This window comes from Phoca vitulina, unplaced genomic scaffold (genome assembly GCF_004348235.1).
Source record: "Phoca vitulina isolate PV1807 unplaced genomic scaffold, GSC_HSeal_1.0 scaffold13, whole genome shotgun sequence".
Lineage (NCBI taxonomy): Eukaryota > Metazoa > Chordata > Mammalia > Carnivora > Phocidae > Phoca > Phoca vitulina.
Window position 1 is genome coordinate 2509848 of NW_022589716.1, and position 21286 is coordinate 2531133.

Here is a 21286-nt window from a genome sequence, read left to right on the forward strand (position 1 = left end):
GTGTTTGCTCACTGTAGACTTTCGTTTACCAAGGAGGGAAACGAGCAGAGAGAAGGGAGGATACTCCATCCAAGGCAAGGGAGAGCCTGAGCTGAAAACCCTGTCTTGCTTGAGCTCAGAGCAGCCCCCTCCAGCTTTTCACCAAAGCAGGTGGCTTTCCCTGGGCTAAGAGAGTAGGCGAGAGAGAGGGAGACTGTCTCTCTCTTGCCCTCTCTGTCTCTCTGAGTCTGTCTCTCCTTCTCAATCTCTCTATCTCTATTGGTCTCTTTCTCTTGGTTGTTCCTCATATCTGTCCAGCAGTCCTGAGGGAGACTTGCTTGGTCCCCACTGATGTTGGACCCCTCCCCACAGCCTCCCACCCCAACCTTGCCCTCTGACCCCCTTCCCCCCCCCAGAGCAGCCTGTTCCTTCCACCCACCAAGAGCCTGTAATCAGTTCCTTAGGACAGAGCCAAGGCCAGCAGCTGGAGCTGGGGGTAGGGCTTCTGTCCTCCGGGACCCCAGCCAATGCCCCACCCTGCTGTCTCTCCTCCCCCCAGCCTGCCCTGAGGCCCCCATTGTGGCCCCCAGGGGATCTCCATCTCCCAGCCCTAACTACATTCCTCCCCAGTTTACACACCCCCCAAAATTCCCCATCACCCAAGTCCAGCAACACACCATTCTTTCCACCCAACTTTATTCATTAAACAAACACTCCCAGAGTCCCCTTTGTACCTGTCCCATCCCAGCCCCCAGGGAGCCTCCAGGTCAGAGGAGAGGGATCTGGACAGAGACCCCAGTCCTGGGGTCAGAGGTAAGTACACGGCAGGTGAGGAGTGGTGGGAACATGCCAGGGAAGGCTGCAGGGAGGTGACAGCTGGGGTTTCGAGAGATAAATAAGAGTTTTCCAGGGGGCAAAAGTGGTAGAAAAGACTGCAGGCAGGTGAGGAGTTGGGGGGGGAGGGAGGGGCTTAACCTACACCAGATGCCTTCTCACCAGCCTCCAGAAGCTGCCTGTGTACAGCAAGAAGCCAGCACCATTTATCTGCCCATTGTACAGGAGATGGAACTGAGACCCAGTAGGGGAGGCAAGTTGCCCACCATCATACGGCAATTAAGTGGCAGAACCGTGGGCTCCAACAGCTGGGCTCTTAACCTCTGTACTCTGAACCTCCTCACTCTCACCATGTTGTTCCCTCTGCCAAGAATGCCTTTCCTTCTCTCAGCTGCTGAAAAGCTCCTGTAAGTCTCCAGCGTCATCAACTGAGTGACCCTCCGGTTGGGATAGAAAGGGTCCGAGTATTCAAGTGGGCAAATGGAAGGCCGGGGACGCTCTGGTACAGTTAGGGTGGACTGGGACCCCAGCCTCTCCTGGCTCCCCACACGAGCCCAAAAAGTCACGCAGGCTCCCCCCAGAAAGTGAATTTCCAACCAGGGCAACTGCTTTTGTCTGTGGCTTCCTCCAGCAAAAGAGGGATGTTGGAACAGAAGCCGGAGATCATGTATTTAAAGATCTGCAAGATCTTCACTGAGACAGGAAGCTCAGGGCCAAACCCTGAGAGGATAGGAAGATGGGAGGGGCTTAAATTTGGCTCCTAGATTCCGGGCTCAAGGCACCGCAGGCCCCACCAAGGCATTCATCTTGAATTTTTACAAGTTCCTGAGGCCACAAGATTACTGTTGCCCCACAAGCCAGGGATGCTCCCCAAATGCAATGTCATTTGCCCCCTGGGGGTCTCTGTGAAGCAGGAAGCCCAGAGAGGGGCAACCTCCTGCCCAAGGTCACACAGCCAGTTCACAAAGACCAGAACCCACAGATAGGTGTGCAGGAGATATAAAAATGAAGTAAGTGCGTTTCTCCCTCCGGACAAGCAGGGAAGGCGTGAGTTTCACACTCTCTGCTAGCCCCGGCTTTCACTCCATAGTGCATCTAGCTGGGGGCCCAGGACACTGAATGTTGGCCGGTCTTGCGGGCTAGAGGCCCAGCACAGCTTCATGAGCTCATGAACCTGAGGGGGTGGGAGGAGACAACAGGGTCACATATGAGCGGTAGGAAGGACATGACTCCTATTCACCATTTTAAAATATAAATTAGATTCCATCCCTCCCCTGCTCCAAAGCCTCCCATGGCTCCCTAGAGGTCTTAGAACAAAATCTCATGCCCTCCCCTGTCTCCTTCCATCACCCCCTCTCTTGTTCCCTGCAGCCACATCTGCCCCCATCTCATTATTTAAAGGCATCAAACTCATTCCCACCTCAGGGCCTTTGCACATGCTGTGTCCGCCACTGAGAATGCCCTCTCCCAGCTTTCCCTATGGGTAGTCTCCTCCTCCTCCTTCAGGATCACCCCCTCTGAAAGGGCCCCCTGACCACCACCACACCCCCTCATTTCCTCCTGTTCAATTCTTTCTAGACACTGATAACCACCAGACCAGAATGTTCTTGTTAGCCTCTGCTGGTTACCAGGAGGACAGGGTAGTATCTGTTCTGTCCCCTGCTGGGTCCTCAGCACCCAGCACAGAGCTCGGCACACAGTCAACGCTCCATAAACATTTGTGGCCTGGGCAGATACATTTATTTATTTATTTTTTAAAGATTTTATTTATTTGTGAGAGAGAGAGAGAGAGCACACTGGGCGGAAGAGCATGGGAGAGGAGAGGGAGGGGGAGAGAATCTCAAGCAAACTCCGTACGCAGTGCAGAGCCTGACATGGGGCTTGATCTCACCACCCTGAGATCATGACCCGAGTGGAAACCAAGAGTCATTCGCTTAACTGACTGAGCCACTCAAGTGCCCCTGGGCAGATCAATTTATGAATGACCAACCTCATGTTAGACATTTCCACAAAAGTTGTGACGATAAACTGTAAGAGTCGTTAACATTTATGGAGTGTTGACAGTGAGCTGGACCCTAAGCTGAGCACTGGAGAGGTGTTAACTTGTCTAATCTTCCCCCACCCCATAAGGCATTGTGTTTTGTTTTTGTTTTTTTTAAGATTTTATTTATTTATTTGATAGAGAGACAGCGAGAGAGGGAACACAAGCAGGGGGAGTGGGAGAGGGAGAAGCAGGCTTCCCGCCGAGCAGGGAGCCCGATGCGGGGCTCAATCCCAGGACTCCAGGATCATGACCTGAGCCGAAGGCAGACGCTTAACTGACTGAGCCACCCAGGCGCCCCCCCATAAGGCATTGTTATTCCCATTTTGGAGATGGGCAAACTGAGGCTCTGAAAGTGTTTGCACCTTGCCATACAGTGAGAGAACAGCAAAATAGAAGCCAAACTCCCCTGCAGATTCATGTCCCGGGGTATGCTCTCAATCAAGAGACAACAGGAGGTGGGGAGACCCAAAGGGGCCAGCTGGCTTGCCCAGGAAAATCCAGAGTGAGAAACTGAGGCAGGCCCTCCAGTGCTCACCTCACCAGGGCAGGCAGGAGGCGCGGGCAGCCTCTGGCCCTCAGCCAGCAGCTCCAGGAGGCAGCAGAGGGCCGGGACATCTCCATCACATCCCATCATCCGCAGGAACTCCTGGGGCCAAGAGGGAGCGCCCGTGGTGGGAGAGGTGCCATCCGTGAAGGAGGGAGGAGGGGCCGCCAGTGATTGGAGAGGGGGGGGGGGGGGGGGGGGGCAGCCATAGTGAAGGGAGGGAGAGAATCACCCGCGGAGGGGAGAGGGGCCAGGCGTAAGGGAGGAGGAGGGGTCATCCGTGATGGAGGGGGAGCGGGCTGCCCGTGGTAGTGGGGGTCAGCCTTAGTGAAGAGAGGTCCTCCCCATTATAGAGGGCCTATATAATGCTGGGACCAGGTGACACTGAGCAAAAGAGGGACTCGGGCACAAACGGGGCAGGGATTGGCCAGGAAGGGGTTGGGGAGAGGAGGGTACTGGGGAATCCAGGGGTGCTGACTCACGGCTGAGGGGCTGCAACTCTTGTTGCCGTAGGTGAAAAGCTCGTACAGGACGACCCCGAAGCTCCAGACGTCGGACTGGCGCGAGAAGATATTGTCAGAGAGGGACTCCGGGGCGTACCTGGAGGGGGACAAGGAAGTCTTGGGATGCGAAAGTGAGGCAGAGTACGGGAAAGGGAACAACCCTGGGCGGGGGGAGCTGGTCAGTGGTGGGTGGGGGCTGTGAAAAGGTCAGTCCCAGCTCTGGCGTCAGAGCTTCCCCGCCTGTGGGATGGGGTATTCTCCAACCCTGCGGAAGGTCTGGGCGGGGTCAGGGCGGAGCCGTGGCTCTGGAGGGCGGGGCCAGTGCCGAGGGGCGGAGCGGGGTGGGACCAGGCTGTGGGGAAGGGACTGTACACCGGTAGGAAGGCCGTGGCCCGGCAAGGGCTGGGGCTGCGGGAGGGGCGGGGCCGGGGCGGGCCCAGGACAGTGGGGAGGAGGGGCGGGGGGTAGTGGGGAGAAGTGGGGGCCTGGGCGGGGTCAGGAAGGGCCATAGCTGTAGGGGCAGGGGCGGGGCCAGTGTTTGGGGGCGGGGCCAGGACTGTGGGAAGGGCGGGGCCATGGCGGGCTCACGAAGGTGGGAGCGAGGTAGGGGCCCCAGTAGTGGGGAGGAGAGGTGGGCGGGGGCGGGGGCGGGGTTCCCACCAGAAGATGGGGCTCTGGCCGGGCTCGCGGACCACGTAGTAGTCTTTGTCGAGCGGCAGCAGCTTGGCGAGGCCAAAGTCGGCGATCTTGACGTGCGTCTCGCTCTCCACCAGGATGTTACGCGCTGCCAGGTCGCGGTGCACGCAGCGGCGGGAGCCCAGGTACTCCATGCCCTGCAGGCGCGCGTGAGGTAGACTCCCGCATAACCTGGAATCCAGCCCAAACCCAACCCCGAGCCCAAGCCTGACTCTGCCCTGGACCCACCCTGCACTCCAGGCCTGACCTCAGCCCCAACTCAACCGCTCCTCCAACCTGACCTGGACCCCCAGACTTCAACCCTCAGCCTTCCCCGCGACTCCACGCAGACCCCCGCCCAGACTTCGCCCCGTCGGCGCCCGCGTCCCGGGGCACGGCCCGCACCTTGCAGATCTGCGAGGCGTAGAGGAGCAGGCGGCTGGCGGGGAGGCGCGCGCGGTGGCGCTGCAGGAAGTCGCGCAGGCAGCCGCTGGGCAGGTACTCCATCACCAGCCGCAGGCTCTGGCGGCCTAGGGGAGGCGCGAGGAGGCTGGGAGGGGTCACCACAGGGCCCAACTCTGTCTGCTGCCCCTCCCGATTCTTCCTCCCCGATCAGAGCACGACCCTGGGCCCCTCCCGGCCTCAGTATTGCTTTCTGTAAAATGGGAACAGCAACCATGACACTTTTCGCCAAGGGCTCTTGAGTACTTTCTACAATACACACTGATTCATTTAAACCTGATAGTGACCCCTTTTTCAGGTGGAGAAACCGATGCTCAGAGAGGTTAAATCGCCTGCCCAAGGTCTCCCAGCTGCTAAGGGAGAGAGCGGGAATTCGAACCGTAGGGGATCCAAATCTGGATTAAGCAAGAGCATCCATAGCGCCCCTCCTGGTGTTCCCAGACCACCCTAAAATGTTACTGCAGGAGGCTGAGGGCGTGTGGTTTGAAGAGCACCGGGTGGGGGAAATGGCTCACCTGGGCCGTAGCTGACACCGCGGTACTTGACAATGAAGTCGCTGTGGAGGGCTTTGAGGATCTGGATCTCCCTCTGGAAGTCCCTCTGCTGGTCTGGCCCACTGTGCTGCAGCTGCTTCACTGCCACTAGGGCGCCCGTGTTGTCGCCCAGCGGGTCATAGCGGCACAGTTCCACGCTGCCGAAGTTGCCCTGGGGGACAGCAGGGCTGGTGTCCCAAGTGCAGGGGTGCATGGGCGCTTCCCCGCCCGCCGCAGCCCGGTGCACCTCACCTTGCCCAGCTGTGAGATGTACTTGAGGTGTCTCTCCTCAAAAATGGTAGGGTCCTGGTAGGCGTAGAGCTGGACGCCGTTCCACAGCCCATCACGGGGTGCCAAGGCACCGGGCGTGGGGTCTGAGAGGAGCTCGTAATCTGCAGGGCACAAGTAGTAAGGGACCAGTACATTGGGCCTGGGGTCCCCCTCCTAAGCTGACTTGCCAGGGGACTTCGATCTGCATGTTTACCTTCTCCGCACAAGCCTACTTTGCGGGGTGGGGGGCTGGAAAAAGAGGCCGACTGGGCAAAGGCAGACCCCTTATGTGCTCTGCATGCTGTGCAAACTACATATAGTTTTGGAGACAGAAGGGCATTTCCCAGACTCCACTGCTGTGAAGTGTGGTACATGACTGAGCTCAGTCTGATGAGGGAGAAGTGCTGGCGGCTCTTTCAGGCCTGGCCCATGGAAACCTGGCATGGGACCCTCCACAGTCTCTCTCTCTTGTCTGCAGAGGATGCCGGACCTGAGGCCATGGGATGGGTAGAGCCACAAAGGGAGAGGTGCCTGTTGACCTGGACACCCTCACTGAATGAAAGGTAAATATCCATCACGTTCGATCTGGAGCCAAGGGGGTCTGTTTGTTACAGCAGCGGTTGAGGTTCATGCTGACTGTTACAGTCACCAACCACTGCAACCCTGCCAAGCACACAGGGCTGGCTCTGCGTGCAAATTTCACTTCCCCCCCTCCCCCTGCCTCGGGGCCTAATATGACAGGCCAGCCCTGCCCACCCTGCCCGGCCCAGTGGGCACCTGAAGTGATGAGGCTGTTCAGGTCACGGATGATGGCACGGAAGGAGGGTCTCTGGCCTGGCTCATAGGCCATGCACTGCTGGATCAGTATGGCCAGCTCCGTCCACTTGGGGGCAGGCAGTTGCTGCCGTTCCTCATAAAACTGGAGCTTCTGAAGTTGAGAAGAGTGGCTGGTCACTCCCAGTGCACCCTCAGGAGCCCCCCACCCTAGACCAGCCCATCCTCCCCAAGCTGGACCTCAGCCCACCCTTCTCCCAAATGGGCACTCTAGAGGCCAATGAGGGTGCTCTGACCTTGGCGGGATCCAGGGTGCTGATGGGCATTGGGATCCCGCTGAACACCTCCCAGACTGTGGCACCAAAACCCCACTTGTCAGCTTCCAAGCCGAGTGTCCGGGCCTCCTGGAGACACTCGGGGGCCACCCAGGGGATCCTGTCAGTGAGCACTGGGGAGTGGGGCTGGGGTCAGGGGTCTGCTCCCCTGCCCCACTAGGCCCCTCCCTCCACCCTTCCGGACTTACTCTCCCGGCTTAGCACAGAGGGGCTGACACCAGGGTCACTCAGCTTGATGAAGGGCAGGTTCCCATCAGTCCCTTCGCGAGCCAGGAGCACCTTCCGGGCTGAGACATTGCCATGGGGGAGGCCTTTGTCTTCCTGGGGGGCCAGGCATAGAGAATGCCAGGGAGGGTTTGCTGGATGAATAGTCTGGCTGGAGAACCACTACACATCCTTCAAAGCCCACCTGGGGCTGCTCAGACCATACTTCTAGACCATTCCGTAGACTACTGGCCTGTCCTGCCTCCTCTGGTTCACCCCCTGTGCTGCCCTGTGTCCCTCCCCTTCAAACCCACCCTGTGGCTCCCCACTGCCTTTAGGATAAAGTCAGAGGTCCTCAGTCTAGCATTCAAGGCCCTTTGAGATACTTGATCACTCTTCCTATGACATTCTCTCTTCCACACCTCTACACTGGTCTCCTGCCAACTGAACTGCTGGATGCATCCCAGGACATGCAACTCATCTTCTAAGCTGCAGGCCTTGGCCCAGGCTGTGCCCTCAACCTGACACACCCTCCTTCTTTTCTCCTCTTGATGAGCTTCTATTCAACCCTCAAGGCCCCGCTCCCATGTTCCTTCTTCTGGGAAGCCTTCCCCCTGCCTGGCCTCATGGCTCAATACTCCCCACTGAAATCCACCAATGACCACCTGTTCCCTTCTCCCGCTCTTACATCTCTGAGCTTGTATGTATGCTGTTCCCTAAAATGCCCTCCCCTTGCATCCTTACCAAACTCCTACACATACCACAGAGCCCACTCTCAATTGCCCCTCCGTTCTCTGCATAGAGGGTAGAGCAAGCAGAGGAGCACTCACCAGATAGTTGAGGGCATAGGCCAGCTGTTTGATCACCTGCAGCTTCCAGCTGGCTGGCACCAGGTGGCCAGACTTGCGCAGGTAGGTGTCCAGCGCTCCCAAGTGTACAAATTCCTGTACCATGATACCTGGCGGCAGGCAGCAGGGAGGGGCAGGGCTGGGAGGCAGGACTGCAGCGATGTTGAACAGGCTCCGCCCCACCCTACCCTCAGGGCTCCCTGGAGCTCTCAGTTCGAACTGTTCCGTCCGTCCTTAGCCTACTCACCTCTCCTCCTCCTCACTTCCCCTGTGGCAACTATTTCCTGAGATGCCTGGAAGGGCACTTCCAGCCCTTTGCATGTTCTGTCTGGGACATCCTGCCTCCTCTCCTCCTCTTCCCTAATTCCTACTTATCTTTGCCTTCTCTGCCTAGAACTTACCTTTGCCTATCCAGAATCATTGCCTAATCTCCAAGCTGGGCTAGCAGCCTCTGACCACCCACAGTGGCCTGTGCCGCCCCCTCACACACGATCATGTATCACCTTGCCCCGCCTGTCGTGTTCCACACTGTGAGCGCAGCTCCTGGCCCCTCCCGGGCTCCTGATAAATAGTTGCTGTACGAATCTGGTGGAACTGGAGCTTGGAGAGGTAACTTGACCCTTGCAAAGCTACAGAGGGGGGTACACAGCGAGGTGGGATTGGAACCCAGGCCCGTCTGACTTGAGATAATTCTGTGGATCTGGGTATCGGTGGGAGCTTGGAGCTGCTGTCCCAAAAGTGACAAATGAAGGACACAGGTAACAGGGTGAGGGACCCTGGGGGACACGGGGCCCCAGCCGGGGCGGGCTCTGGGTTTGTATCGCTAATGCTGCCCTAGATAGTCTCCCTGAGGAAGGGTGGGGGCGGGGGTGAGGGTTCTGTCTCACTGTCTCCAGCCATGCACACGCCGTGGAGCAACACGAGATGCTGGTATGACACTTGGCTCATCAAACTCGCTGCTTCCAGAAATGACTGGGGAGAGGAGAAGGGAGAGAAGGTCCATGGGTTCCTCCCACTCCAGGATCAGACCAAGCACCCCAAACTTGCTGCTCACAAATCGGCCTCAGGAGGGCACCTCACCACAAGCCTCCTTTGACCTTGGAGTCCACCACTGGTATACACAGGACTCTATCATGGTTTTCTGATGGGGGCTGGAAGTCTCCACTGTAATCCACCTTGGGTCCCTCACACAGAAGTGGGAGACTTGGGGTTCAAGGAGGACTCATGCCTTCCCTGGGTGGCCCAATCCTTGCTGATGCTTCCATCCACATCACTCCCCTCTTCTCCTTTGCTCACTTCTCTCCAGCCCAGTGGCCCTTCGTCACTTTTTTTTTTTTTAGGTTGTATTTATTTAAGTAATCTCTGCACCCAATGTGGGGCTCGAACTCATGACCCTGAGATGAAGAGTCGTGTGCTCTTCCAACTGAGCCAGCCAGACGCCCCCTCCTCACCGTTCCTTAAACATGCCAGGCACGGGGGCGCCTGGGTGGCTCAGTCAGTTAAGTGTCTGCCTTCAGCTTGGGTCATGATCCCAGGGTCCTGGGACTGAGCCCTGCATTGGGCTCCCTGCTCAGCAGGGAATCTGCTTCTCCCTCTCCCTTGGCTGCTCCCCCTGCTTGTGCTCCCTCCTCCCCCCTCTCAAATAAATAAATAAAATCATTTAAAAAAAACCCAAAAAACATGCCAGGCACAACCCTGCCTCAGGATCTTTGCACTGGCTGTTTCTTCTATTTGGTGTACTGTTTCTGTTTCCATCTAAATTCCCTGACCCTTCTGTATTTCATGGTTTGGAGATGCTGCAGCTACATTTCTGTTGTTTTAAGACCTGTGTGTTTTTAAATTTCCCTGAATCCACAACGCTCTCTCCAGCCAGTCCTGACCCCAAAGTCTTGGTCCCCATCACACTCACCTCCATGCAGTTTTTATGCTTGGCATCCATCACTTTGAGCAGCACCTCCGTCTCCCGGACTTCCCCCTCCACGACCTCGTGGCGACAACCTCGGTAAATCTTGGTGAAGGACCCATGACCCAGGTTCTCATGCTGGAGGGTGAGGGGGCAACATGAGAGGCTGGTAAGGGGGCTCCTGGTGGGATCCTGGCCCCTGGCCCTGGCCCTGGCCCCATTTTACAGATAATGAAACAGAAGCACAAGGAGGTTATATCACATGCTCGAGGCCACACAGCAGAGATGTAAATGGGGTGCGATGAGGACCCAGTGTCTGAATCCCAACTGAGGTCCCCCCTCCATTTCCTGGGGCCACTTACCCACTCCAGGCTGTCAGCAGGGATCTTGTGAAATGTCATCTGACTCAGCTGGCATTGGGATTGGGGCTGAACAGGGATTGATGTGGGTGTGCTGCAATCCCTCCGCACCACAATCAGGTTGGACTTTTCTACGGGGAGGAGGTGGAGGGAGAAAAAGAGCGGTCAGAGGTGGAAGGCCCCCTAAGGTTTGCTCACTCCCTGCCTTAATTTGGGGTCTCTCCCAGAAGCCAACCCTGAGGTGAGGACTCCAAGGTACGCGGTTTATTTGAGACTCTAGGAAGCCCCAGTCGGGGGAGGGGGGCGGGGAGGGTTACTGATGAGCAGGCAACCTAGTCTCAGTTCTGCTAGAGATTCTGGAAGACTCTGAAGAACTCACGCCTCAGAGTTGTCCCATCCAAGGGGTTTGTCTGAGAGTGAAATTCACCCAGAGGAAGAGGCAAGAGATGGAGAGAGTCTAAGAGTCAGTGACATCTCTCGGATCCAGCTGCAACTGGATCTCGTTATGCCTGAAGATAGCATCTATTCCACAAGCACATAAATCACCTTTTCTTCCCTAACCCATCTCGACCCGCAATCTCTGCCCCCTGCCGCACAAGGCAGGTCCCCAGCTCGATTGCTCCACTCAGGGGAGGGGGCGGGCTCACCTTTGGGTTTGGGGGTGCAGCAGAAGGTGAGGTTCAGCGCAACCCCGTCCACGTGCAGCCCGCCGTCCCAGCAGGCTGCCAAGAGCTCTCGGAGACTGCTGTGGGGACGGCCAAGGCCAGCCAGGGACAAGGTTCCCATGGGGTCACACCGGATGAGGCAGCCCTTGTAATCAGGACCCAGGGGGGTCTGCAAGGAGGAGTGGTCCCTGAGTGGAAGTGGGCAGTACTTTTCCCTCACCCCATCTTCCTCCAGCACCACAGGCTCGTTCCAATCTCCAAGCCTTTGCATAAGCCATTCCCTCCACTGGGAATGCCTTTACCCTCCCCTTCCTCCAGGAGCAAATACTGACTCATCTTCCAGGTCTCAGCTCAAATGTCATCTCCTTCAGGAAGCCCTCCCTGCCCACGTGGCTCCTAGTGGTGGACCAACCTGGACACAGACAGTGAGGAGGAAGCAATCAAAATCCTGGGGACTGCGGCGGAGAACGTAGGAGCCAGGAAGTGAGCCCCCGGTCTTGAGCTTGTTGATGGCAAAATCCAGGCTGTGGAGAAAGGCGGGAGGAAAAGACAGAGACACAGAGATGGAGGCAGACTTAGGTTCTAATCCTCCTGGTTCCTCTGAAGCCCTGGGACCCTCACCAGCTAACATTCCCTCTCTCCTTCCTATTTTTTATTTGACAGAGAGAGACACAGCGAGAGAGGGAACACAAGCAGAGGGAGTGGGAGAGGGAGAAGCAGGCTTCCCGCAGAGCAGGGAGCCCGATGCGGCTCGATCCCAGGACTCTGGGATCATGACCTGAGCCAAAGGCAGACGCTTAACGAATGAGCCACCCAGGCACCCCATCTCCTTCCTATTTTTTAAAATGAGCCAAAAATCAGGGCTTCTACTAGGTGATTAAAGAAGAAGCTGCCGGTGGAACCTGGTGTCATCCATCCCCAGGAATCGGCCCTGGGGCCCTGAGGAATCAGAGAGAGGGAAGCCACTGCCCTGGACAGCAGCAGAAGGGAGAGCCTAGTCTCATTGAGCGCCAACCGTGCACCAGGCGCTGTTCCAGCCCTTGACCCCTCTCCATGGCTCCTGGGAGGGGAGGACACTGAGGCAGCGAGAAGGGGAGTGCCCAAGATTCGAACCGAGCTCTGGCGGCGGAGGGGAGGCATGGGGGGCGGACCCTTACGTGATGGGGCCGTGGCACTGCTCGGCCACCTCCTCCAGCAGCCGCGGCGGCGCAACCTCCTTGCAGAAGAAGTGCCGGGAGTCGGAGGTCAGCCGGAAGTAGCCGTCGACGAGCGCCACGAAAGACAACGCGGCGGGCAGCCCCGGGAACTCGGCCTCCTGTGAGGATCCGCGTCAGCGCCCGCTACGGCCCGAAGGCGACGGTCCCACGTCCCCGCAGTCGGGGTTAGGCGGGAGGGGAGAGGGTCCAGCACTCACCAGGATCTGGTTGTCTGTCCTGGTGACGGTGACCAGGCGGTGCTCCCCGGCCGGGCCAACACGCGGAGCCTGCTTGACGCTGATGTCCACAATTTCTGGAAAGTCGCAGAAGGGCTGGAGGGCCTGGGAACGAGGGGGAGGGCTGAAGCTGGCGGTCCCGTCCCCTCGGAGCCCCCAGTCCCTCTTGGAAGCCTGGACCCCACCAGCCCACGCCGTAAGCCCTGACCCTCTAAGCCTCTCCCAACCCCGGCCCCTTCCCACCACGCCCCTGCCAAACCCCGGGCCCTTCTATCAATCCCATCCCTCACAAACCCTCCCCAGCCCATCCCCAGTGTCTCCCACCCCAACTCTGCTCAACCCCATCTTCTTCGGTGGGCCGGTTCTTTCCCTGAGGCCCTCCCTCGCTTAGCTCCACTCCACCTCCCCGTCTCTCTCAATCCAGCCGGGAGCCCCGCCCCGTCTCAGTCCTGACTCCTCCCCCCGACCTTCAGGTAGCCCCGCCCTGAGCCCCCCGCCCAACCAGTCCCATCCCTCTAAGTCCCGCCCATTTTTCGTTCTCGCCCCCACCCCTGGCTCAGCCCCACCACTCACTCAGCTGGCCCCTATCGGAGCCCTCACAGTCTCTCCCGTCCTTCACCCCGCCCACTCTCCTGCCCCTCCCTCCTAGGCCCCGCCCCCGCCGTTGGCCCTGCCCAGCAGCCGCCCACACCTCTTGTCCTCCTGGACTCCAGGCGATGCCGGTGTCACCAGCCACTCGGAGCAGCCCCTGCGCATCCTGACCACCAGCAGCCCCGGGGAGGCTCACGAGGAAGGTCTCTACCGCCCTGGCCGGGTCGAGCCTCTCCAGGTCCATGATGTACTTGGCCATGAGCGAGTGCCTGTCAGCCTGGCAGGCGGTCACGCGGCGCAGGGCCCGGCGCACAGTCCTGCGGATGCGCTTCCGCGTCACGAAGGTCTTGCCCTGGATCAGGTCGCGCAGGTCGGGGGGCAGGCAGACCTTGTAGCTACGAGTGAGGGTAGCAGGTCCTCACTGTGGGGAGGGATCTCCACAGGTACGGACAGGGACACACACAAACCCGAATTTTAGTTGAAGGGCTGAAGTGTGGCCTCAGCTGGGGGGCACACACGGAGACACTCAAGGACACACACGCGGGAAGGACCACTGGGGTCCACAAGACGGACACACACACACAGGCCTTCAGCGGCAGGAGGGAGGCAGGCACTGGAGCCTCAGTGGGTCGGTGGGGTCCTGGCTCACATGGACACACTGCGGGCTTGTAGGTGGGGAGCCTCATGGGAGCCTGAGCTCTAGGGATGCCCCAGTGGAGCCACATTTGCTCACTCGCAGGTAGACGCTGGGTACCACACGCTGGAAGCCCTCACCTGACAGTTTTCAGCAGCTCCTCAGGCTGCTGAGCCTGCTCGTGGGCCATCCGGGCCAGGTCCAGCACCGCTAGGCTGAGACATTCCCCCTGCTCCTTGAGACTGAGGCCCACGGGGAGGCGGCCGCTCACCAGGTCATTCCGGTGCTGGGGGCCGGTCACAGCCCAACCGTGAGCCCTGATGTTGCCCTTACAGACCCCCCCACCCTTGGGCCGATTCCCAACCCTGGGCTGCCACAGAGAGGGTCAGCCAAGGCCGCCCAACTGCGAGCCTTGATGTTGCCCTGTGGACCCCAGCCCCGGGCTAAGCCCCATGCAGACCCCTACCTGGGCGAAGAGGTGCTCCAGGACTGGTAGGTCAAGGATGGCGCTGGCCAAGTCCTTTCGTAGCCCGAAGCGGTGGCACTTCTCTAGCCCAAACCAGTTGGGGAAGTAAAAGCTGTTGGGGGAGGGGAGAAGCCTGGAGTAGGGGTAGGGAGGGGTGGAAGACCGTGCTGAGACCTCACAGAGCCCAGGTTGTGCCACTGACTTGTTACGTGACCTTGGGCAAGCAACGCACACCCTCTGGCCTCAGTTCTTCATCTGTGCAATGAGCGGTGATCACATCCTCCCTGGGGCACCACCGGGAAGTCCAGGGAGATGATAAGGTTGTAGGATCACTGTTGTTTTAAACTCCCCTTGCCCTCAACAAAAGGCACCCCCTCTTGGTAACATTTAACCCATGCCTGTGGGAGTAGGGGTGATGTGCTTCTTACCGGAGCCTGTAGACCAGGACTTGGGTGCACGAGTCCTCCACGGAGAAGACGTGGCTTGGGGGGAACCAGCAGGACAGGTCCTCCGTGGCCAGAGCAAAGAGGGAGTGGTACACAGGCAGGATGCCTGAGGGGATGCCCCCATCAGCACCCTCCTAAATTTCCCCATCTTGTCCCTTGCAGGGCTGCCATGGTTACGAACCCCATGCAGCCCTGCAGGGCTCTTTCCCACCTTGGGCTCTCACGCTGTGTCCCGCCCCTGCTCACACACACTCCAGGGCTCCCCATTGCCCTTAGCAGAGAATCCACACACAACCTGCTTCCTGGGGCTCCCTGCCCTTCTCCCCAGAGTGCTCCCTCCACTGTACACTTTACGTCAAGGGATGACCAACTGTTTGCCCTCACGTGCCTCTGAGTCTTTGCACAGCCTTTCCCTGAGCACCTTCCTCCATTTCCAAACTTATTCATCCCTCAAAGCCCCAGCTCCCATGCTGACTCCACTTGACAGCTATTCCAGCTCCCAGTCTAGGCTTCCCACAGCCCTACTCCTCTCTTTGGCCCAGTCTTCTAGGGACCCACTCACCACTGGCCTTAGCAGCCCAAACACACAGCTCTTCAGCTGAATGGTCCCCATAGGAGAAGGATAGGCGCTGGGGGGGTCCAGGGCCCCGAGGGGGCAGCAGCACGTGCAGGGCACCGGCTTCTGAAGACGAGAGGCTGCAGGAGCGCTGCGGAATCAGGGGTGTCTCCTCACTTGGAGGCGCCATAGGTGTAGCCTGTCTGGACACAAAGAGAGGCAGCCACTCAGTTCTGGCCAGAGGAAACGAGACTACAAAGCTTCTAGGTGTGCGGGGGGGGGGGGGGGAGAAAAAGCAGGGGGGGGGGGGGGGGGGGGTGGGGGGAGAGGGAAGAGAGGGGAACAGAGACACAGAAAGAGAAAGACAGATGGGGAGGGGCGCCTGGGTGGCTCAGTTGGTCAAGCGTCTGCCTTCAGCTCAGGTCATGATCCCGGGGTCCTGGGATCGAGCCCCATAGAAAGCCCCATGTCGGGCTTCCTACTCAGTGGGGAGTCTGCTTCTCCCTCTGCCTCTCCCCCTGCTCACACTCTCTCTCAAGCACGCTCTCTCTCAAAGAAAAAAAAAAAAAAAAAAGACAGAGGTGGAGAAAGAGAGAAATGGGGGAGCTGAGTGTGCAAGACAGGTGAGGAGCCATAAACACCCCCAGTAAGGGCTATGCTGGGGTCTGGAGGATATTCTACACCCTCATTTGTGTGAATTCTTCTCTTCTTTTTTTAGGATGGTTGACACACATAATTTGTGTGTATTCTTGTCAGTCCAGGGTGGACATCTCCAGTCAATCTGCAGCCTCCCCACCTACTTTACTTCAGAGCCCCTGCCCCGGGCAGGCATGAGCAATCAATCACAGATGTACACATTTGCAGACCAAGAAGCAGATAGATCCTGGTTCGTGTACATGGGTGGCCCATCACTTCCTGCAGGTCTAGGAGACTCAAGCTCTTCTGGGGCTGGGGCTGGAAGCTTTTGCAGCTGGTATGAGGTATGCCTTGCAGCATGCCTTGGATCCAGACTGATGACTCAGTCAGTAGGGACCTCTGTGTCTTACCTGCCCACCACCATCACCATCTCTGTCCCCTTTATCACTCCCACTGTTTACGCTCCTGTAGCAAGAAGCCCTCCCTGGAATGGGCCTAGGAGGAAATTGCCCCTCACCCTTTATTACCAGAGCTCAGGACCCCTGGCTAGGCAGAGGGAAGGGCTGGGCTTCGAGCCAGCTGGGAAAAGGGAGTAGTAGATGATCCACTTACATTGACCTGGGAGTAGTAGTAGATCCACTTACATTGACCTGAATAAGGAAGATACGAAGAAAATATTGGGTAAAAAACCATGTTCCAGGGGCGCCTGGGTGGTTCAGTCGGTTAAGCGTCTGCCTTTGGCTCAGGTCATGATTCCAGGGTCCTGGGATCGAGCCCTGCATCAGGCTTCTTGCTCAGCAGGGGAATCTGCTTCTCCCTTCTGCCCCTCCCCCTGCTTGTGCGCTCACTCTCTCTCAAATAAACAAAAAACAAAAAAACTACGTTCCAGAATAATAGTGGGAGGTGGAAGAGGGATAGCATTAATGAGGTTTTAGCATACCGAGTCTATAAGCCTGGAGCTGGGATAGGGAAAGACCTTAGGCTCTGGGTTCAAATCCCAACCACATCATACTCAAGCTTTGTGACCCTGGCAGGGCTCCCACAGCTGGGACTCTACTTTCTCAGCTGTGAAATGGGCTGACTCCCCACCTGCCTTGGTTTGCTGAGCTGAGCCCAAGGTGTCAACGTTTTTAATCCTCACTAACTGGCACAATCCTTGGCAACATGCCCAGGGAGCACTTGACAAAGGCCAGCTAAACCAGACAGGAAGGTCCCTTGACACAGTGGTTTAGTGGTTCCTATGGTGGAGGGACGGCGTGAGGGCAAGGGAATTTTCCTCTAGGGACACCCCCATGTCACCAGCTCCCAGACCAGGAATCAGAACATTCCCAGTCCCAGGAGCCCTGGGGCCCCTGTCACTCCCCGCAAAGGTGATCACTGTCCTATTTCTAATAGTCGACTTAATCATGGTCTTTGCACTTTTATGTAAATGGAATCACACAATGTGTATCTTTTGTTTAAAATCAATCTTAAAGATATGTATATATTTTAAATATTGAAGAAAAAAAAAAAAAAGAAAAAGTCAGACGTGGTGCTTGGGACACAGAAAAATGCCCCTGCTTTAACACCCTAAGTCCCACATCCCCTACAGTTGGTTGGTCACCCTAAGCTCTGGCTGGGTCCTGGGAGGTGGAGGCTGGGAACCGTGTCCCCAGGGGCCATGAACTCCAGGCCCAAGGCACAGTGATTCACTCAGGTCCAGAGAGCTGGAGATTTGAGGTCTCATCTTATGTAGAAAAAGCAGAGGCCACAGAGCCAGCCCCTCCCAGCTCTTGTCTGTCTGGCAGCTTTCCTCAGAGGCCTTGCCTTGTCCCCAGCCACAGCCCTTCACACATTCCCCCCAACCCCCACCCGAGGGCCATGTGGCCCCACCAGCTCTTACCTGGCAGCTGGGAAGCCTGGGCTAAGGACAGGAGGGTAGAGCCGGGCAGCAGCCGGAGGAAAGTCCCAGTCGGCTCCTTCCTGTGTGGGCCCCTCGGCTTCCTGAGCTGCTGTCACTTACCGAAAGTCATGGCCATGTGGGGGATGGGGACAGGGAGGGGAGAGGGCCTGGCCGCGGAGGGGCAGAAAGTTCCAGAAGCCTCCCCAGGCAGCGGCCCTCCGGACAGAGTGCTGGAAACCCTGGACCTAAAGGGAGGAGCAACAGCACAGAGAAAGGCCCCGGTCACAGAGGGGTTCTCAGCAGGCTCCGGACTGCTGCTCACTCACTGGGGGGCCCTGGCAATGCCCCAGCTCCTTGGGCCTCAGTTCACCTATCTGAGGCACATCTGGGTTGGGTATTCAGGCTGAACTAATTTTGCACCCAGAGAAGGGAACTGGGCTTGATCTACCCAGGAAGGAGGCAGGAAAGTTGCCCCAGACAAAGGTCAAGTTCTTCCGGGTGTTTCTCCCATGAGACCCTAGGAGGCATAACAGGCCCCTTCTGTGCACCATGCCCTACACCCCGCCCTAGAAGCAGGCTCACCTCACCTTCTGGTCGGCCAGGGAGACAATTACTAATTAAGGATAACAAAGAAAAGCAGGGGGCGCCTGGGTAGCTCAGTCCTTAAATGTCTGCCTTTGGCTCAGGTCATGATCCCAGGGTCCTGGGATCGTGCCCTGCATCCGGCTCCCTGCTCGGCAGGAAGCCTGCTTCTCTCTCTCCCACTCCCCCTGCTTGTGTTCCCTCTCTCGCTGTGTCTCTCTCTGTCAAATAAATACATAAAATCTTAAAAAAAAACAAAAACAAAAACAAAGAAAAGCAGAGTGATGGCACAGACTGGGGCTGGGGTGGGGAGGGTTGTGGCAGTGGGGGGACCTCTGTGCAGCGGTCATGATTAATTGAGTCGGGATCTGAAGTAGGACAAGGAAAGAGCACACCCGGTGGTGGGCACCTCAAGTGCAAAGGCCCTGAGGTAGAGTGAGGTGAGCAGTTTGAGCAGAGAGGAGGCAGTGAGTGGAGGAGGCAGGAGGCTAGGGTAGCATCTCGGTGACCCAGCCCAGTGTCCTTACCCCCGAAAGTAGAGTTTGGGGAATAGATTTTAGAGGACTCTTTCATCTCCAAAATCCCATCACATGTCCTGGCACAAAAATGGCTTTGGCATGTATGTATTTTGTTGACTTTAGTTCGATCACCCACAGACACTTATGGGGCACCTACCAGAGCAGACCAGTCTCTGCCTAGTGGAGCTGACAGTCTAGTGGGAGAGATGATATTAAACTATTACCCAGGGGTGCCTGGCTGGCTCAGTCGGAAGAGCCATGCGACTCTCGATCTCCAGGTCGTGAGTTCAAGTCCCATGTTGGGTGTAGAGATTACTTAAATAAATAAATAAACTTAAAAAAAAATTAAACCCAATAATTGTCCCAGTGGCCCCCAGGGCCAGGCTGCTAGGAGAGGCCCTGAGTCTAGGAGGGCTTCCTGGAGGAGACGGCTTTGATACTGAAATCCAAGGACAAGTGGGGTTAGCCAAAGAGTGATCTGGAGGTGAGGGGAGCTCCTGCAGAGGGTGGGAGACTGGACCAGGTCACAGTGTTTCTGAAGGGCAGGGTGTTAGGGACTTAGTGCTCTGAGACTTGCTTGGGAGCATCAGTGGGGCTTGTCGGGGGAGGGAGGGGATGAGTATAACCTCCGCGCAGCTGGAACCACAGCCGGCTGGGGGCAGGAAGTGCTGCACAGGGACTTAGCTGTAGCATTTTTCTTTTACTTCCTGTGTGGCTTCAGCAGAGAGGAATGCAAACGTTACTCCCATCCCTGGCCCTGAGGTGGAACCCCAGCCCTCCAGGAAGCACAGTGAGTTTCTAGGCCCCTGACAACTCCAGTATGATGGTCACTGTGGTGTTTTTGAGAATGAGCAGGAAGGGAACAGGGTTAGGACAAAGGTGACACCGTTGGCCCCAGAGAGGGGTATGTGAAGGCTCCATCAGGAAGTTTCAGGGAGGCAGAGCCCAGAAAGTTTGCTCAAGAACAAACTGGAGGGGCACTTGGGTGGCTCAGTCAGTTGAGTGTCCGACTCTTGGTTTCAGCTCAGGTCATAACCTCGGGGTCCTGGGACCGACCCCCACATTAGGGTCTACACTCAGCGTGGAGTCTATTGGAGATTCTCTCTCCTGTTCTCTCTGCCCCTTCCCCCTGCTCTCTCTCTCTCTCTCTCTCAAATAAATAAATAAATCTTAAAAAAAAAAAAAGAACAAAGTGGAAACTTTAGTGATATAAACATCCCGAATTTTCTGCTGGCAAAAAGCCCATAAATGCAGTCAAAGAATAAACAAATGAAACCGGAAACAAATGTGAACTCATATCGTGGATAAAATCTCTTCATTATACAAGCACCTCCTAGAAAACAATAAGAAAATGCCAATAACTTAGCAGGCTATGAACTCAGAAGTCACAGAAAATGAAATATGAATGGTTCTTAAACCCAGAAAAAGAGGGGTACCTGAGTGGCGCAGTCGGTTAAGCGTCTTGACTCTTGGTTTCGGCTCAGGTCATGGTCTTAGGGTTGTGAGATCAAGCCCTGTGTCAGGCTCCACATTGAGTGTGGAAGTCTGCTTGCATTCTCTCTCCCTCTCCCTCTGCCCCTACCCCCGCCCCATGCACTCTCTCTCTCTTTCACTCTTTCTCTAAAATAAATAAATAAATCTAAAAAAAATACCCAAAAAACAGAAAAAGATTCTCAGCCTCATTTGTATTAGGAGAAATGTAAATTTCAAGCACAGTGAAACCATATGATCATTTCAATGGATATAGGAAAGATTTGACCAAATTCAACACCTATTCATAAAAACTTTTAGCAAAGTAGGTATAAATGGGAATGTCCTCAAACTGAGAAGAAGCATCTACAAAAAAAGCTATGGGTAATATTTTACTCAGTGTCAAAGACTGAATTGTTTCCTGCTGAGATTGGAAAGAATACCAGGATGTCCATTTTCACCACTTCTATTCCACATCCCTCTGGATGTCATAGTTATTACAATGAGGCTAGAAAAATAAATAAAGTGTATAAAGATTGGAAAGGAGGAAGTAAAACTCTTCCTACTTGCAGATGATATGATTATTTATATGTAAAAAATCCAAGGGAATCTATGGTAACTACTGAACTAATAAATTTATTTAGCAAGTTCACAAGTTAAAAATATACAAAATTCAGGGCGCCTGGGTGGCTCAGTTGGTTAAGCGACTGCCTTCGGCTCAGGTCATGATCCTGGAGTCCCTGGATCGAGTCCCGCATCGGGCTCCCTGCTCGGCAGGGAGTCTGCTTCTCCCTCTGACCCTCCCCCCTCTCATGTACTCGCTCTCTCTCATTCTCTCTCTCTCAAATAAATAAATAAAATCTTTAAAAAAAAAAAAATACAAAATTCAGTTGAATTCTTATATATTATATATTCTTTTTTTAAAGATTTTATTTATTTATTTGCCAGAGAGAGAGAGCACAAGTAAGCAGAGTGGTAGGCAGAGGGAGAGGGAGAAGCAGACTCCCCGCTGAGCGGGGAGCCCCACGCCGGGCTCCATCCCAGGACCCTGAGATCATGACCTGAGCTGAAGGCAGACGATTAACCGACTGAGCACCCAAGCGCCCCTATACTATATATTTTTATATAATAGCAAACAACT

At 56.3% G+C, this 21286-nt stretch overlaps 1 protein-coding gene and 1 long non-coding RNA gene across 6 annotated transcripts; one reads left to right on the top strand and one right to left on the bottom strand.

The window, feature by feature from the left end:
- Positions 1-1211: 1211 nt before the first annotated feature.
- On the bottom strand, positions 1212-17649 carry JAK3 (Janus kinase 3). Of its 4 annotated transcripts, none has more exons than XM_032412411.1 (25): positions 17576-17649; positions 16306-16343; positions 15064-15260; positions 14484-14607; positions 14056-14167; positions 13730-13875; positions 13056-13272; positions 12347-12469; positions 12090-12247; positions 11345-11456; positions 10915-11101; positions 10271-10398; positions 9915-10046; positions 8893-8977; positions 7988-8115; positions 7142-7274; positions 6915-7066; positions 6622-6772; positions 5827-5966; positions 5557-5746; positions 4985-5109; positions 4565-4737; positions 3884-4001; positions 3393-3503; positions 1212-1987 (listed from the first exon to the last, which is right to left on the bottom strand). In XM_032412411.1, exons 3-25 carry the CDS (start codon positions 15245-15247, stop codon positions 1880-1882), a joined length of 3237 nt encoding a protein of 1078 aa, XP_032268302.1. In that variant the 5' UTR covers positions 15248-15260; positions 16306-16343; positions 17576-17649; the 3' UTR covers positions 1212-1879. The 4 variants fall into 4 exon arrangements, with proteins under 4 accessions (XP_032268302.1, XP_032268299.1, XP_032268300.1 ...); XM_032412408.1 differs by having other exon boundaries at positions 13056-13350; XM_032412409.1 differs by having other exon boundaries at positions 13056-13350; positions 15064-15256; positions 17576-17643.
- On the top strand, positions 4676-8500 carry LOC116637133. 2 transcript variants are annotated; one of them, XR_004300419.1, is made up of 3 exons: positions 4676-4725; positions 6323-6407; positions 8400-8500. It is a non-coding gene; the product is annotated as an uncharacterized LOC116637133 (long non-coding RNA). The 2 variants fall into 2 exon arrangements; XR_004300418.1 differs by lacking the exon at positions 4676-4725 and adding an exon at positions 5015-5077.
- Positions 17650-21286: the final 3637 nt, after the last annotated feature.